This window comes from Globicephala melas, chromosome 21 (assembly GCF_963455315.2).
Source record: "Globicephala melas chromosome 21, mGloMel1.2, whole genome shotgun sequence".
Taxonomy (NCBI): domain Eukaryota; kingdom Metazoa; phylum Chordata; class Mammalia; order Artiodactyla; family Delphinidae; genus Globicephala; species Globicephala melas.
Genome location: NC_083334.1, coordinates 27,575,222 through 27,591,735, shown reverse-complemented (window position 1 = coordinate 27,591,735; position 16,514 = coordinate 27,575,222). Strand labels below are relative to the sequence as shown.

The 16,514-nt window shown below is 40.6% G+C and overlaps 1 protein-coding gene across 6 annotated transcripts in view; it reads right to left on the bottom strand.

Moving 5' to 3' along the window:
* Window positions 1-16,514, bottom strand: part of UNC5D (unc-5 netrin receptor D) — a 682,528-nt gene that overhangs the window by 80,446 nt on the left and 585,568 nt on the right. For all 6 annotated transcript variants that reach the window (XM_060291598.1, XM_060291597.1, XM_030833039.2 and 3 more), the window contains one exon: window positions 11,528-11,706. In XM_060291598.1, coding sequence (XP_060147581.1) covers window positions 11,528-11,706 — 179 coding nt within the window. The remainder of the gene's footprint in view (window positions 1-11,527; window positions 11,707-16,514) is intronic.

Genomic DNA, 16,514 nt, shown 5'->3' with positions numbered 1-16,514 from the left:
TTCTTTTTGACAAACTCATCAGCTTCACTCTTCCTCTCCATTCATACTATTTGTATTTAATTTATGCTCTATCATTTTACGACTAAATTCTAGCAGAAGCCTTATGGCTCTTTGTTTCTCCAGACTCTCTAATATACCTTGCATTCTATTTCATAAATCATCATATCTACTCCACTTGTTTTCAGTGCCTGCCTTGGTCTGGCATCAAACTAGCTCTGGTAATATATATACTTTTTCCCTCAATATTCTTTTCTCCTTTGAGCCATTAACACTGACTTAGGTAATACTTTGTTCTTGCTTTCATCTAGTGTATTCTGTTCACTAGGAAATGCCCACTTTCCCTCTTTCCCCTCTGTTTATCAAGATCCTATACTCCTACAATGCCTGGATCGTAGATAATTCTCATGTCCTCTCAAAGTAATTTATTTCTTTTCTCAACTCTTTTTACGCTTCTGCTTAAATTTTCGTGTGAGTAAAATGCTTATATATTCCATGTGTGTGACCTCTGCCTTCTCAGTGTGATTGCAGACACCTGAAAGAGAAGGGTCCTAGCTAATCATTTTCTGATTCTACAACAGCACTTATAATACTATGACAGGTATTCCATATCCATCAGCTGAGTAGTTGATTGCTAGGAGCTTGTTGCAGATGATACGGGATCTTCAGTGAAAACAAATGATAACCCTTTGGACAATAACTTTGCTCTGATGAAGACTGAGACAACACAAAGGATTAAAAGGTCACAGCTTTTCACAGGTACTTTTGCAGCAGGGATAGAAATGTCACCTCTGGTAAAATTCTGATGAGTTGAAAAGATTTTCCAGATTCAACCAAGAATTGCCCATTTTGAGGATGGTACAACATTGTATCACCAGACTCGGCGTATAATCACAAAGCAGACTCATGTAGCCAAGAGCAAGTGGAAGAGAAAACAAGCTTTTAAGGGCACGTTATCATTCACAAGCAACATACACACATAGTAATTCTGAGTGAATAAAGTGCTATTTTATTCAAAGGTCTTACGACACTACTTAAAGCTAGTTGGTTGCCAGATAGCACAAATATCAGGGTATGATATATGCTTTCCACTGCGTCTGAATCTTTAAATGAGAGAGGGAGAAGGCCAGCTTAAAATGATTCTCTCCAGTTTCTTTTCCTTTTATCTTTCCTTCCTTCTCCCCTTCGCCGCCCTCTCCATAGCTGGCCTTCGAATCACATACAGTTATTTATTTCTCCACTAATAGAAATGGCAAAGCAAATGTTGCTTCTGTAGTTGAAGGGATCCTCGTTCCTTTTATTCAAAACGTTGTTTTGAATACTGCCACTTCCTTTTAGCTGTAGGGAGCTGTTTTGGGGGGACGTTGCTGTATCTCCTGGTCTGTAAATAGATTGGTGCACCCCAACCAATGTGCAGGCAGAATACAAACGGGAGGAATAGCTGAGAAAGAGGCAAAGACTGAGAGGCTGTGTGAGTGGATTCTGGGTGGGCTGTGTGATAATGTCTTTCCATGTAATTTATGAGAATAGACCATGGACACACATTGTTTCCTGGAGTGGGGAAATAATTCTTTATGCTCTCCATGGTCATTTCAAAAGAAAAATAATGCTGGCAAGCACAACAAAAAGAAGCACAGACTTCTCATAGTATTGAAGGTTTATATTTTATATTTCCTACTGAACCACAATGGATTAGCGTCTGTTGGAGTGACTAGATCCTTGTGATCCTGTTAACCCCAAAGCTACCCTTTATTCTATACCAGGGGTTGACAAACTCTTTCTTTAAAGTTCCAGACAGCAAGTATTTTTGACCGTAGGGGCCACATCTGGTCTCTGTAGCAGCTACTCAACTTCGCCATGGTAGTGTGAAATGGCCATAGACAATACATAAGTGAATGTGCATGTCTGTGTTCCAATAAAACTTTATTTAGAGACACTGAAATTTGAATGTCATACACTTTTCACATGTCACACCATATATATCACTCTTGTTTTGTTTATCCTCCTGAAACCGTTCTAGCTCTGGGGCTATAGAAAAGCAGGTGTTGGGCCAGATTTAGCACCTAGGTCATGGTGCTGACCACGTTCCATGTTGTCTTATAACCCAAACTAGATTTCCAGACATACTAGCAATTTCAGAGAAGATGAGATTGAACTTTCATTTTGTGCTGCATCTGAAAATAAGCACCTAGAGGGTGAACGTTGCTGGGTCCTCAAGCTACATGTCCTGCCCCAAGCACTCTGAGACCTTTATCCTTGGTATCATTTGGGGAGCTTTGACATTTCAGGACATGAGAAGAAGATCTGGGCATGAAAATGCAAAAACAAAACTCGAGGAGAGGCATACAGACTATGTTTTGGAGGTTGTGATGAATCCTTGTCCCAACATGCTATTCAAAATATTCATGAATCCAGTTGCAGTGTGAAGGTGTTTTAAGTGCACCTGCCTAGAAGAAGAAGAGAAGAGCTGGAGGATGACTCTTGCCAGCCACTTGGTTCTGAGAAGTCCTGCAAACGCCCTGATTTGTAGACTAGGCACCCAGGCCAACAGGAAGCTAAATGATCAAAGAGGCAGAAATAGAACTCTCCCTTGGCATGGTTCTCTGAACATACTGTAGCAAGTGAAATGTGCTCCCCAAAGCATGTTCCAGATTGATGCTCTGAATTTATACAAGTACACTCGGCAACACACACAAATCTCAAATTCCACTTAATGTTAGTAAATACACGTAGGAGCATATCAGCCTTATTAAAAACGATTCAGTCAGCTTTGTGATAAACAGACATCCTATCAAACTACACTTACTTGTCTACACCACAAGAATTAATAGACAAAAGACACTAAAGTGCTAATGCTATAGGCTATTTCTCAAACACAGTTGGGTTATTTTACTGCTTACATGTGTGCAAATGCATTATGATTTTTTTGAAAATTGGCATACCCTGTATCCATTTGGTTCTCTCCATACCTCCCTTTTGAAATTATTTTGATCCCAATCTGTGTGACCCATTTCTCTTCATAATAATGCTGGTGCATTTGGACACCAGCAGGTAAATGCATCCACAATTCAGGGAACATTGTTAATACTAGAAAGTAGAATTCATAGCAATAGTTGATTTCCTGAGTCTTTGATTATTATTATTTTTTTTGAAATGAATAAAGAACATTTGGCAAAAGCAGTCATCTTGAAATTCCGGTGGATGGCTCAAAACAAAACAATTTTTTCCTTTCTCTTTGGAAAATGTTTAAAGAAGTAAATGATTATTATGCTTGCCTTAGACGCTTCATATTGTTACTTCTTTATGCACTGAATCTTTTGTCATAGCCTTTTCAAATTCTGATCGACTGAGGTAATTCTGAAAGATAAGATTTATTTTTTTGTGGTTCATAAAGATGCTACATACTGTGTACATAAGATTATTTACTCTCTAAATTTAAAGAATTTACTTTAGAATCATCCTGTGTCTTCAGTTTATTTGTCCTAAGTCCTGTAGACTCAGTGACTCCATCTTTTTCTTTGGAACGCTCACTGAAAAAGTCCAGATGAACTAAAAAACCACATGCTAAGACCGCTGAATAGATTTATCCATGTAAATTCATTGAGTAGCAATAGTTAATTAAGTTTAATTTCATTTTGTTGAGCCTACATGCTTTCTATTCACCTGAGCCCCTGAGGAGTTGTTTTATTACTATGATTAATTTCTTCTTTCTGAGACTTCCTTATCTGCGCTGTCCCCCAGCCCAATTAAAATTCCATTCTTTATGTGGAAGCCAGGGCAGAATTGGGAACATGAATCTTTAGCAATTTCACTAGCTAGACAGAGGCCAACTTATAATGGTGTATGTGGGTCAACCACCAAATTTTTACACAGAATCTCAGTTTTCAAAATACATCTTCAAATGAATGACCACATTAAACTAATAACGAAAATTAGGTTATTTCGAGAATTTCTGGAAATAGTTATTGTGCCATCTGTTTTCTTTTTTGGGTACAAAGAGGAAGAGAGAATTGAGGACCATGATAAAATTCTGCCATATAAGTCCTTATATACTGTTGCAGTGCAGGGCTCATGTTATGGAAAGGAAAGGTGTCTAGGTGTCCAGTGTGAATTGAAAGATACCACCCTTTCTTTAGTACTTGAAAGCAGTATTCAAATACAAATGTCTTAGGGAATAGTAACATCTAAATCCTCAGTCAGTTAACAAAAAGATTAGATAACGGTAACAGGACGGGGCACAGGTCTGAGACTCTATCTGAGCCCTGGGGACGTGCACGCAGGAAGAGCTACCAAGGGCACGTGCGAGCTTAAAGCTGGAGTCTGCCTGCTTAGGGTCTTAGTTCTGTCTGACTATGTGTGGCCTATAAGGGACTCCCTTTCATTCTGAATTCCAGATAACAAAGCTTTTATCTTAGTTACTCAGAGCCATGCTACCAGGGGGCTGACATGCCTATGTGAAAGCTGTAAGCTCTTCTTTGTAACTAATGGTGAGAATGAATTTCCTCTGTAATAAAACCTAGCAGGGGACCACATCTGCACTGCAGCCTAACATCCTTAGCACAAGAAGACGCCTCATCCCAGGTACATGCCATACTTTCATGCAGAATTTAGGATGTCACCCAGCACTTCCAAGTACAAGGGAGCACTTGCACCTGTAACATTCAGGCAGCAATTATGTTTCTATTCTATAAGCTGTTGCCATTTATATCTAAGTCAACTTTTTTTTTAAAAAAAAAAGCATATTTGAAAAGTATCTTCCTGGTAGGTTGGCAGCATAGAAGGTGAAAACTAAGTTAAACTGCCTATAATAAATTGGGAGACATCAATACAAGGACGGTGCATAGTCCTACTGTATAGTACCAAATAGGGAACTGAAACATAGTCATAATGAAAAAAAAATTAATATCCCCGCTATCATCGTAATTGTCTCATTTAATGAAAGCCTCTTATGTGACCAAAACCAACCCTCCCTATGGTTCTTTAAATGCAAATAGAAGAGAAAAGCCATTTATACTGGACAGCGGTAACTGGACCACAGCATAAGCATTTGGTCCATTCCTCAAGCTTTCATCCCCAAACTTCATCCTCACTGGGTACTCAACAAACAGCAGAGAGCAGCTTTCAGGATAAAGCAAGTCTGTTTCATTTCCTAAAGATTAAGCAAAAGATGCTTGCCATTATGTCACCTCTGCCTGTTGCCCCCCTGTGCCTTCAAGTGAAAGGAAGCTGGTATGGGAAACCCAAAAGGAAAAGATACAGGCAGTTGAAAACAGGCTGAGTTCCACTCTGCCGTGCCCCAAAGGTGGTACATTAATTCTTTTGGACCAATGAATTTGGCAATAAAATTCCCCTCATAGTTCTTCCTTTTGCCTATTTCATTATCTGGCCCCTGAAAGGGACCAGCAAGGATTCTTCCTTCTTTGGAAAATGTATGTTAGCCCTGGAGCCTTCAGAACCCGCTGTGGGTTTCCAAACAGGAATGAAACCAGTTGTAGACTCTCGTTTTCAATTCTCCAGTTTCATTCCTGATAAGGCTCTGACAGTTTCTCATATTTGGCAATGAAAGGCAATGAAAACTGCAAAATCAAAGCTCAACTTTTCTTTGAATTGGGATATAGCATAGAAAAATACGTCTCCTGTAATGTTCCTCTTCAATCACGTTGAGACATTTTCAAGAATCCTGAGGGTAAAGGAGAATGACCACTATTTGTTCCAAGAGAAAAGACCAGAGTGCTAATCCTGAAGGGGGAAAGGGAGAAATATTGATATCTTTCCTTTTGCAAAATACTCAGTAGTAGTGTTTCAATAAAACCTCACAAATAATCGCAAAGAAATAGTTAAGCACTTTATCAAAGGACTCTCTAATGAATTAGGCAAAATCCTTCCCATAATTTCATTTTCTCAAATTATGAAAACATCACATCCGGGGATTGTGACTTTGTCAGCTTTTCCAGGTCTCTTTGAGACAGACCCGTGAAGGGGATTATTTTGGCTATAAAGGGGCTTGGGCATGTCCATCTTATCTGAAAACTACATTAGCTTAAAGGAGGGAAACCTAGTCCTTTAAAGACCAATGCAAACTTGCCCCTTGTCACCACCCCTGCAGCTTAGAGTGGGAGCGCGACTTTGGTTCTCTTGGAGGGATACAAACAGCTTCTCTCCCTTATTGTCTTTAGGAGAAACACCTGCCACTTATAAACTATATACAGTTTGTTCATGGCCAAACTGGCCCTAGGCTGTCTTCAGATTCATATTAGTAGGCAGTTTCATGAGTCCCTAACTTAAGTGGAATGAAGCCTGAACACCCACCACTTGGCTGTGTTGGGTCCCTCTGGCTTCACACTGAGGGCTCTTCAAATCCAGACTCTGCACAAGTCCATTGGGCCAGAACCAGAAAATCTGATTTGAGCTTTATCATATTTTGCCTCCAAGGATCTGTGTGATGAATGCTATCTTCCTGTGCATTAATTCTCCTTAGAAGAGTCATGAATATTGATTTTTGGAAATGGCAGCCTCACATCCATTTTTATTATTTAAAGGTTAGGATGTGTTTTCTAGCCTCTAGTCTGCAGAGCCCAGACAGCTTCATTTGGTGTAATCCTAGCAAATCCCAAAACATAAGAGTGAAAATATCTAGTCTCACGGGTCCCTGGGTGACCACCCTTGGCGGTCTGCCTGTGAAGCAGGCATTCTGTATATATTTTGTAATCACTTTCTCTCACTTTTTTCCTCCTCCTTCCTTCACCCCAAAAGAAAGCTGGCCCCGGGACTTCCACTTCTAGTGAATTCTCAAGAGTTACCCAGACAGATGAATAAACTGTCTTGCAACCTTCCTCTGTCCTTTCCCACTGCCCTCTGGCCATTCACTGTTCCTGTGTATCCAATTAAGAGGGTGGACAGAGGGAATGAAAGGATTTGACCTCAACTGAGAAGATTCTGCTTCTCATTAGAGGCCCTGTTAAAAGATTTGGTGGAAAAACAAGTTACTGCAGCACTGCTGATGAGCCATGAAGTTTGAGAAATTTCATTTGCTCATGATTTCTCTAGCATCACCCAAAAACATTAACATCCAAAATACATTTGAACTGTTTTACCCAACTGACCAATAATAACTAGGTTTCTCTGGCAGTGCTTACGCAGTTTCAAACAAGCGTACTATTATGAGAAACTGTTAATAAGGTGTGGTTCATCTGCTCCTTTCCATCTTGGAATCCTTTCTTCCATTTTGGTCACTTCCCTTCTCATCCTCTTGTATCTCATGCACTTTATCCAGCATCTGTTCCCACGGCAACTTGGTCAAGCTGGCTATGTTTTCACAAGGGTTTCTGGAATATGAAAATCGTGAGGCCTTAAAGAAGAAAGATTCAATACTAGAATTTCAGGTGCCGAAGGATAGGAACCCTCCACAGTGTCAGCCATGTAACCTGCTCTTTTTTGAGACCAACTTGCAAAATCCTTTGACACTTAATTCAGTTCTATTAGGAGGCAAGTTTTTTGTTTGTTTGTTTATTTGTTTTGTGGTACGCGGGCCTCTCACCGTCGTGGCCTCTCCCGTTGCGGAGCACAGGCTCCGGACGTGCAGGCTCAGCGGCCATGGCTCATGGGCCCAGCCGCTCCGCGGCATGTGGGATCCTCCCGGGCCGGGGCACGAACCTGTGTCCCCTGCATCGGCAGGCGGACTCCCAACCACTGCGCCACCAGGGAAGCCCCAGGAGGCAAGTTTTTAAGGTCAAGTATACTATCCAAAGAAAAAGTTCATGTCATTCATTCAAGACAAATTTCTTGAATTTCCCCGAACTAGACAGTACTATCTAGGTATGTCTAACTGTAATTAAAAAATAAAAAAGTATCATAAAAATACAAAGTGCTATGGAAGTTTAGATATGGAAGATTACTTCTAGCTGAAGCAGTTAGTTTCTGATATTATTTAATTTGTTTAGTTCTCAGCAAAGCTCCCCACCATCTACTCCTACATGATCAACTCTTTATTAGTCCCACCTACCTACCAATCACCTGTGACCAAGAGCATTGAAGAGGAGAGTTATTGCAGCTGGATCTGTAGAATAAGTGTGCAATCTCAGCTCTAAAATGCAGCAAGCATGGACTCTGAGTAATCGTCAGTTTGCCCACAGAAACTGTAATTGCAACTGTTAACTATGACATTCTTTGCTAGGCTGTGTGGCTTATTTATCATAATCGATATGCCAAGCAAGTTGCAGAGCCACCTGCGTTGCTGCCTTAAGTGCACCCACTGACATGTCTCACATTCTAAGCCTTTAACTTCCTATTTCATGTATCTTCTCTCCTATTCAGATCTAAGTAGAAACTTGTTAGGCAAAAAGGCAAATTATCATCAGTGACATTTGCATTTACCGAAAGGAGAACATTTCCACTGGCAACACGATAACAGTGAATGTTTCCTTCCACTCCCTTTGAAAGTGCTTCCTTCATGGTTTGAGGGCTGTTGCTTTACTAGCTTTTCACTTTTGGAAATTGAAGGGAAGGGGAGAGTCAGGTAAAGGTGCTGTCACAAGATCACGGTAGGTGAATTCCCTAATAGCAGACCGACTCTGTGCTTTGTGATCATCTTGCTCTCGTGATCCCAGGGTTGATGAAATCTCAGGCTATCCAACAGCTTTCTTACCCAGTAATACCGGCATATTGACAACGTCAGATTTCTGTGTTTTAACACACATTAATGATCACATTAGTGACTGATGATGATGTAGTATAATAAGTACGATATTATTTGTAGCCCTAAGAGAGCAAGCCCAGTGATTTGGGATTACACAATAAGTTGTGACAATTTAATTTAAAATCTCCTTCATCTCTGTCCCGTATGTTTCTTCCCATGTAGGAGAAGATACATTTCTGCTACAGTAGTGGAAACGTTTAATGAACTTGACAATTTCTGCAAAATGAGAATGGGGATTAGCTGACATGGTGCGAGGTGATTTTCCATCATCTTTCTCTTTTGGCTTCTCTGACTATCTTCGTGGCCATCTCTGCCGGAACAACACCAGCTTGCAGAAAGGGGCCTTATCTTGTGCCTTAGCTTAGCCGCAGGTGTAACTCTAACTGCAGCAATGGGTCCTATGAAAGTTTTACTAAATGAGAGCAGACTCGTTTAGATGAGGGGTCAGCGGACTATGTACTGTAGGCCAAATACATTGCTTCCTTTTGTAAATAATGTTTATTGGGACACAGCCCCGCCTGTTTAGATATTTCCTGGGGCTGCTCTCACACCGCAGAAGCAGAGTTGAATAATTGCTGAGTAGTTGCAATAGATCATATATGGCCTAAACTATTTACCGTCTCTGGTTCTTTAACAGAAAGAAGCCCGCTAACCCCTAGTTTGAATCGTTCTCACTCCATAATGAGTTTCCTATTGGAGAGTTAAGCTAGAGAGTAAAGAGGAAGGAAATGCCATTCACTGAAGGTGAATATGGTAACTAAGTAAGGGTTAAAGATGAAACCTTATTTAAATACAAAGATTCCGTGCATTCATGCTATTCTAACTTGCTGTTAATTGTGAACATTTCAAAGGGACTAACTAACATTTATTTAAAATGGACATTTTCTTAGAACCATGTTAGAAACCTTCCATAAAGTAGGTTGTTTGAATTTTGTATACTAAGGACGTTTAGGCTTTCCTGGAGAGAGGGGTCTTAGGGAGAAACAAAAGCAAGCAAAAGCAAACAGGCACATCCAATGGTTGCCTTTTTTGACCCCCGACATTGGAGGGGACAAGCGTGCTCCTGTGTAGCTATTTACTGCTCATTAGAGCCCAGACACAAAAGGATGCTAACCTTAGTCTCCCAGTTTGAAATGCGTTTTCCCTACTGTGCAAGGTCAGAAACTGATGGCTTTGGAGGCAGCCTGTGTAGTTCTCATATGTTTACTGGAAGTGGAGAATAAAATGAACAAGGCAGGAACGTGCACACGCTTCTTTAGCAAATGAAGGCCAGCAGCCATGAGTAGGTAGATACTCTGTGGCAATTACTTTCTTGCAAGTGGTGAATTAAAAATCATAAACTCTTATGGCCAGACTGGATTAGAGAGTTAATGTAGTTTGAATTCTATGAATTGCATCTGTAGAAAAAGTAACATAGGGATGGTAAGTGATGTGTTTGGGCAGACTGGTATTAGCTGTAGAACCAGAACAGAGCTTCTGAGTCCCCTGCCCAATGTTCACTTTCCTTTCTTTAGACCAAATTCTGTCCTCTGGCTTAGTTTTTCATTCTTGTCCCCAGGTTGATCAGAAAGCGAACCTGACATAGTCAAGGTGTTCATGGGTTATACATGACACATCTCATCCTTTATCAAAGCTGCTGGGAAAAATTCAACTGAATTTTTTTTCCCCTATACCCTCAGACATTTTTGTATTCTCTCATTTTCACTACCTGCCTTTTTCAAGAATGTGTTCTTTTTGGGCCTGCCTGTCTGTAAATTCCATTTTCTCTTACAGCCATGCCTTCTCTCTTGATTTTCCTCTCTGAGTCTGACTGCTTTCTAGTTGGGCCCTTCGTTCTCGGCTTCCGGATCCCTTTTGAAACAGGGAGCGGCCCTCTATCCTTTCTTGGCAGACATCTACCTTCCTTTCAGAGAAGAAAGAGTCAGGTAGGATGTCTGTGAAAACAAAGAACAAAAAAAATGGAAATGACAGAGTAAGCCAAACAGTGAGAAAACTAAGGCTTTGTCTCAAAAGACATAAAAAGTACCAAAGGAAAGGGAAGGAAAAGGGTGCTGGGAAAACGTGTTCTCTTTTCATTCTGGGGTTTGCGGGGTGGGTTAGTGAGAGAGGAGATCCTATTTGTCAATGCCTTTTCCCCACCAGTCATCCCTCAAGCTGAGCCCTAACTGGCCTCCCCGTCAGTGCTGCTCTGAATAGCATCACCCTTGCTTTTTCTCATCAAAGTACGAGCGCCCACTATGAATCTCTCTATTCTCCTTTCAACTCAACCACAACAGTAGCCCAGCAATGAATAGTGTCGGTTTAAGCAGCAGACCTTTGCTTTTGCTTGTTTAATGCCCTCCGCCTTCAGACCTGAGAGGTATCATCTCAAACTTCCTTTTTTATATTCACGCACCCACTTCTTCAGGCTGAGCATATCCTTATTAGGGGTTAAATAACACTTAAGGTTACCCGATGGGAGGGAGGAGGTGTGAGAAACTTGCTTCTTTGTTTCTCCATCACTGTCTCAAGACTCTGGGATCCCCTCACCAGCACCAAGATGACCAAGTCTAAACCTCCATTATGGTGGCCCAATTAGCAAACCTGGAGATGGGACCAGGACTCAAGTAGGACTTTTCCGTAACGTCCCCAAAGGCAGAGTGGGGTGGCAGGAAGGGCCACACACTGTGTCATATTTTTGTTCTTTTCCCACTTCCCTGTCCAGATTTCACATGAAATACAGCCAGAGAAATCCATACAGATATCAGGGTCTGGAAACCACGTAGATACACCCGCCCCATTTTAGTTTTCAAGCTCTTTTAGCAAAATCCTCTTTTTGAAGTTGCCCCCAGTTACCTGTTGATGCTGTTTTTCTGTGCTAACATCTGCCAGTCTTTGCCTTTGGCGTTGGGGGTGTCAAATGTAGCACAAATCCGCTGTCTGATGGAGTAGGGAATTTTGAAGGCTTTGGGGCCAGTCTGTGCAGGGAAAGTGCTGTCCTCTTGTGCAAAGAAAGTGATGGTCTCTCTTTCATTCTATAAACAAAATAAGGAAAGCAGGATCAGATCTAAGTAGAAGCCTTACTGGTCAACACTTCTATTTTTTTAAGAGAAGTTGTGTTAACATACATGCAAAAAATGCTTGCCTGTTGTGATGGAGTCTATAAAGTACACTGACAAGTTCCCCTCTCTTCTAAAATAGTAAATAATGTCTCTAGTAGCCTAGGAAACCGTGTACTGGAGCTTTCAAAAGCCTCTTCCACTCAGGGAAGTCACAATCTTCAGCTTCCTACATCCAAGGAGGTGTCAGGTGAGAGCAGAATTAGATTTTTTTTAATTCTCAAAAGAAAAAAAAATCTAGAATCAGTAGGAAGAAGCTTCCAGATGACAGATTTCAGTTCACTGTAAGGAGACCTTCTGAGAGTCAGAGCTGATCAGAGAAGAATGCGCTGATCAAAGGAGCTGGCTGGGAAGCCACGTGTCGGGAAAGCTACAAAGGGGACCTGATTGTATGTTGATCATTTTCAAGTGTGTGTTTCTCCCAGGCCTCAAGTGTGATTCTATAGGAAATATTTTGGTTTTGTTTCAGAATTAAATTGCTTTTGTAAAATGGGAGGTAGCCGCGAGTCAGCGACGAGACCTGGACCAGCCGGCGGAGTGCTGCAGGCTGGAGAGCTTCTGCCTGCTGTCTGCCCACTCTTCTGACTTAAGAGCTGTCCAGTGAGGATTAGTTATGCATCATAACAATTAGATCATCATATCCAATGTGAAATCACACATCCACCCATCATATCAGAATAGCTGCTGAAAGTTTATATGGACTAACAGAATTTTAAGGCTTGAAAGGCAGCTGAATCACTCCTGTGATTAGGATGGGATACAAGGCAAAAGGGATTCTGCAAGTCCCTAATCAGTTGACTATGCATTGACGAAGAGAGATTTTTCCGGGTGGACCTGACCTAATCAAGTGGCTCTTAAAAGAGAGAAGATGCAGCTCCTATCTGGAGGTATCTCTCCTGCTGGCCTGAAAGAAAGCAAACAGCCACGCTGTGAACTGCCTGTGGTTGGGGGTGGGAGGGGCTGAAGCTAGGAACTGAGGGTGTCCTCTAGGAGCTGAGAGTGAGCCCTATCCAACAGTCAGCAAGAAATTGGGGACTTCAGTCCTACAGCCACAAGGACCTGAATTTGTCAACAACCCTAATAAATGGGGGGACAGACCTCTGAGCTCCAGATGAGAATGTCCTGCTGCCACCACCACCTTGACCTCAGCCTTGTGAGATCCTCATCAGAGAACCCAGTTAGGCCATGCCTAGGCTTCTGCCCTCAAAAAAGGTGGGACAGTAAGCGGGTGGTGTTTTTTTCTGATAGATTTGTGGTAATTTGTTATGCACGAGAAGAAAACTAACGCAAAGGGAAATTAAAACACAAATCTGAGGTCGGGTTAAGGGACTAGTTAGCACTGTTTAAACGCCAAGAAACTATCCTTTGCATTAGGAACTTGTCGACTTGGGCTGTCCTTTAAGTCAACACATGCCCTTCCTGAACTGCCCCTGTGAGCTTCCCCTGATGTTTTTCTGACCTTTTACACATCTCCTTCTGTGGACACCACAGCCATGGAAGCCCTTCTTGGCTGGGGTCCAGGCTCATGGAACTTTAAGCCTTCAGACTTGGTGTGTCTTACATCTTCAAAAATCTGTTAATTGAGGAAACTAGTTCATACAAAGATCTTATTAATGAATGATAATGTGTTTTGTCTTTCTGTAACCATTTAACACAGTTACATAAGGGGGGATGTTTTGGAAACACAATGCCTTAACCCAGTATTCCCACAGGGTATCTCAGATGTTCCAAGAGAGAGCAGTCATGTGGTCAAATACTTTCTGAGAAATGCTGCACGTTATATCTTACTCTTGGAACTTCAAAGTACATGTTATCAGATTAAACAGATTCTACTTACTGGTTTTAGTTCTATTCCCTGGACTATTATAGAACAACGCTCATCAAAATTCGTCCAGTTTTGGAGGTTAGGATGGACTAACAGAAAAAGTGTGGTTTTCAGAGTCAGAAATGTCTTGCTTTGGAGTATAAGTTCACATTTCGTAGCTCAGTGACCTTGGATGCTACAGGACTTCCCTCAGCCTCAATTTCCTAATCAGTCTTTGACATTTTTTATAGACTCCACAGGGGTATAAACTTTGGTAGAAGTTATCCAGGTAATTGGTGTCAGAGCTAAAACTAGAATTCCGATACCCTAATACCTTTACCAGGACTCACTTCACTACATCACCCTGCATCAAGACAAGTACCAAAAATCCACAGAGCAGGGTGGTTCAGAAAAACGCTCTCTGAGTGATATTGGCATTGTATTTCAAGAATTAAGAGTAGTAGAGCTTCATGGAGGAGGCATGTGAGTTGACCTTGAAGCATAGGTAGCTATTGAGTGAACAGAAATTGTTCTGTAATAAGCAGTTATTTTGGGCAGAGTAGTCAATTCCTTTCTTTTTTTTTTTTTTTTTGCCTTTATTTTATATATTATTTTATACAGCAAGTTCTTATTATCTATTTTATACATATTAGTGTATATATGTCAACACCAGTCTCCCAATTCATCCCCCCACTTTACACCCTTGGTGTCCATACGTTCTCTACATCTGTGTCTCTGTTTATACCTTGCAAGCCAGTTCATCTGTACCATTTTTTTTGGATTCCACATATATGTGTTAGCATACAGTATTTGTTTTTCTCTTTCTGACTTACTTCACTCTGTATGACAGTCTCTAGGTCCATCCACCTCACTACAAATAACTCAATTTTGTTCCTTTTTATGGCTGCATAATATTCCATTGTATATTTGTACTACATCTTTATCCATTCGTCTGTCGATGGGCATTTAGGTTGCTTCCATGACCTGACTATTGTAAATAGTGCTGCAATGAACGCTGGGGTGCATGTGTCTTTTTGAACTATGGTTTTCACTGAGTATATGCCCAGTAGTGGGATTGCTGGGTCATATGGTAATTCTCTTTTTAGTTTTTTAAGGAACCTCCATACTGTTCTCCATAGTGGCTGTCTCAATTTACATTCCCACCAACAGTGCAAGAGGGTTCCCTTTTCTCCACACCCTCTCTAGCATTTGTTGTTTGTAGATTTTCTGATGATGCCCATTCTAACTGGTGTGAGGTGATACCTCATTGTAGTTTTGATTTGCATTTCTCTAGTAATTAGTGATGTTCAGCAGCTTTTCATGTGTTTCTTGTCCATCTCTATGTCTTCTTTGGAGAAATGTCTATTTAGGTCTTCTGCCCATTTTTGGATTGGGTTGTTTGTTTTTTTAATATTGAGCTGCATGAGCTGTTTATATATTTTGGAGATTAATCCTTTGATTCATTTGCAAATATTTTCTCCCATTCTGAGGGTTGTCTTTTCGTTTTGTTTATAGTTTCCTTGGCTGTGCAAAAGCTTTTAAGTTTCATTAGGTCCCATTTGGTTATTTTTGTTTTTATTTCCATTACTCTAGGAGGTGGGTCCAAAAAGATCTTGCTGTGATTTATGTCAAAGAGTGTTCTTCCTATGTTTTCCTCTTAAGAGTTTTATAGTGTCTGGTCTTACATATAGGTCTTCAATCCATTTTGACTTTATTTTTGTGTATGGTGTTAGAGAGTGTTCTAATTTCTTTCTTTTACATATAGCTATCCAGTTTTCCCAGCACCACTTACTGAAGAGACTGTCTTTTCTCCATTGTATATCCTTGCCTCCTTTGTCATAGATTAGTTGACCACAGGTGCGTGGGTTTATCTCTGGGCTTTCTATCCTGTTCCATTGATCTATTTTTCTGTTTTTGTGCCAGTACCATATTGTCTTGATTACTGTAGCTTTGTAGTATAATCTGAAGTCAGGGAGTCTGATTCCTCCAGCTCCATTTATTTCCCTCAAGACTGCTTTGGCTATTCGGGGTCTTTTGTGTCTCCATACAAATTTTAAGATTTTTTTGTTCTAGTTCTGTAAAAAATGCCACTGGTAATTTGATAGGGATTGCATTGAATCTGTAGATTGCTTTTGGGAGTATAGTCATTTCACAATATTGATTCTTCCAATCCAGGAACATGGTATATCTCTCCATCTGTTTGTGTCATATTTGATTTCTTTCATCAGTGTCTTATAGTTTTCTGAGTACAGTCTTTTACCTCCTTAGGTAGGTTTATTCCTAGGTATTTTATTTTTTTGTTGCAATGGTGAATGGGATTGTTTCCTTAATTTCTCTTTCTGATCTTTTGTTGTTAGTGTATAGAAATGCAAGAGATAACTATGCATTAATTTTATATCCTGCAACTTTACCAAATTCATTGATTAGCTCTAGTAGTTTTCTGGTAGCATTTTTAGGATTCTCTATGTATAGTATCATGTCATCTGCAAACAGTGACAGTTTTACTTCTTCTTTTCTGATTTGGATTCCTTTTATTTCTTTCTCTTCTCTGATTGCCATGGCTAGGACCTCAAAAGCCACGTTGAATAACAGTGGTGAGAGTGGACATCCTTGTCTTTTTCCTGATATTAGAGGAAATGCTTTCAGTTTTTCACCATTGAGAATGATGTTTGCTGTGGCTTTGTTGTATATGGCCTCTATTATGTTGAGGTAGGTTCTCTCTATGCCCACTTTCTGGAGCGTTTTTTATCAAAAATGGGTGCTGAATTTTGTCAAAAGCTTTTTCTGCATCTATTGAGATGATCATATGGTTTTTATTCTTCAGTTTGTTAATATGGTGTATCACGTTGATTGATTTGCGTATATTGAAGAATCTTTGCATCCCTGGGGTAAATCCCACTTGATCGTGATGTATGATCCT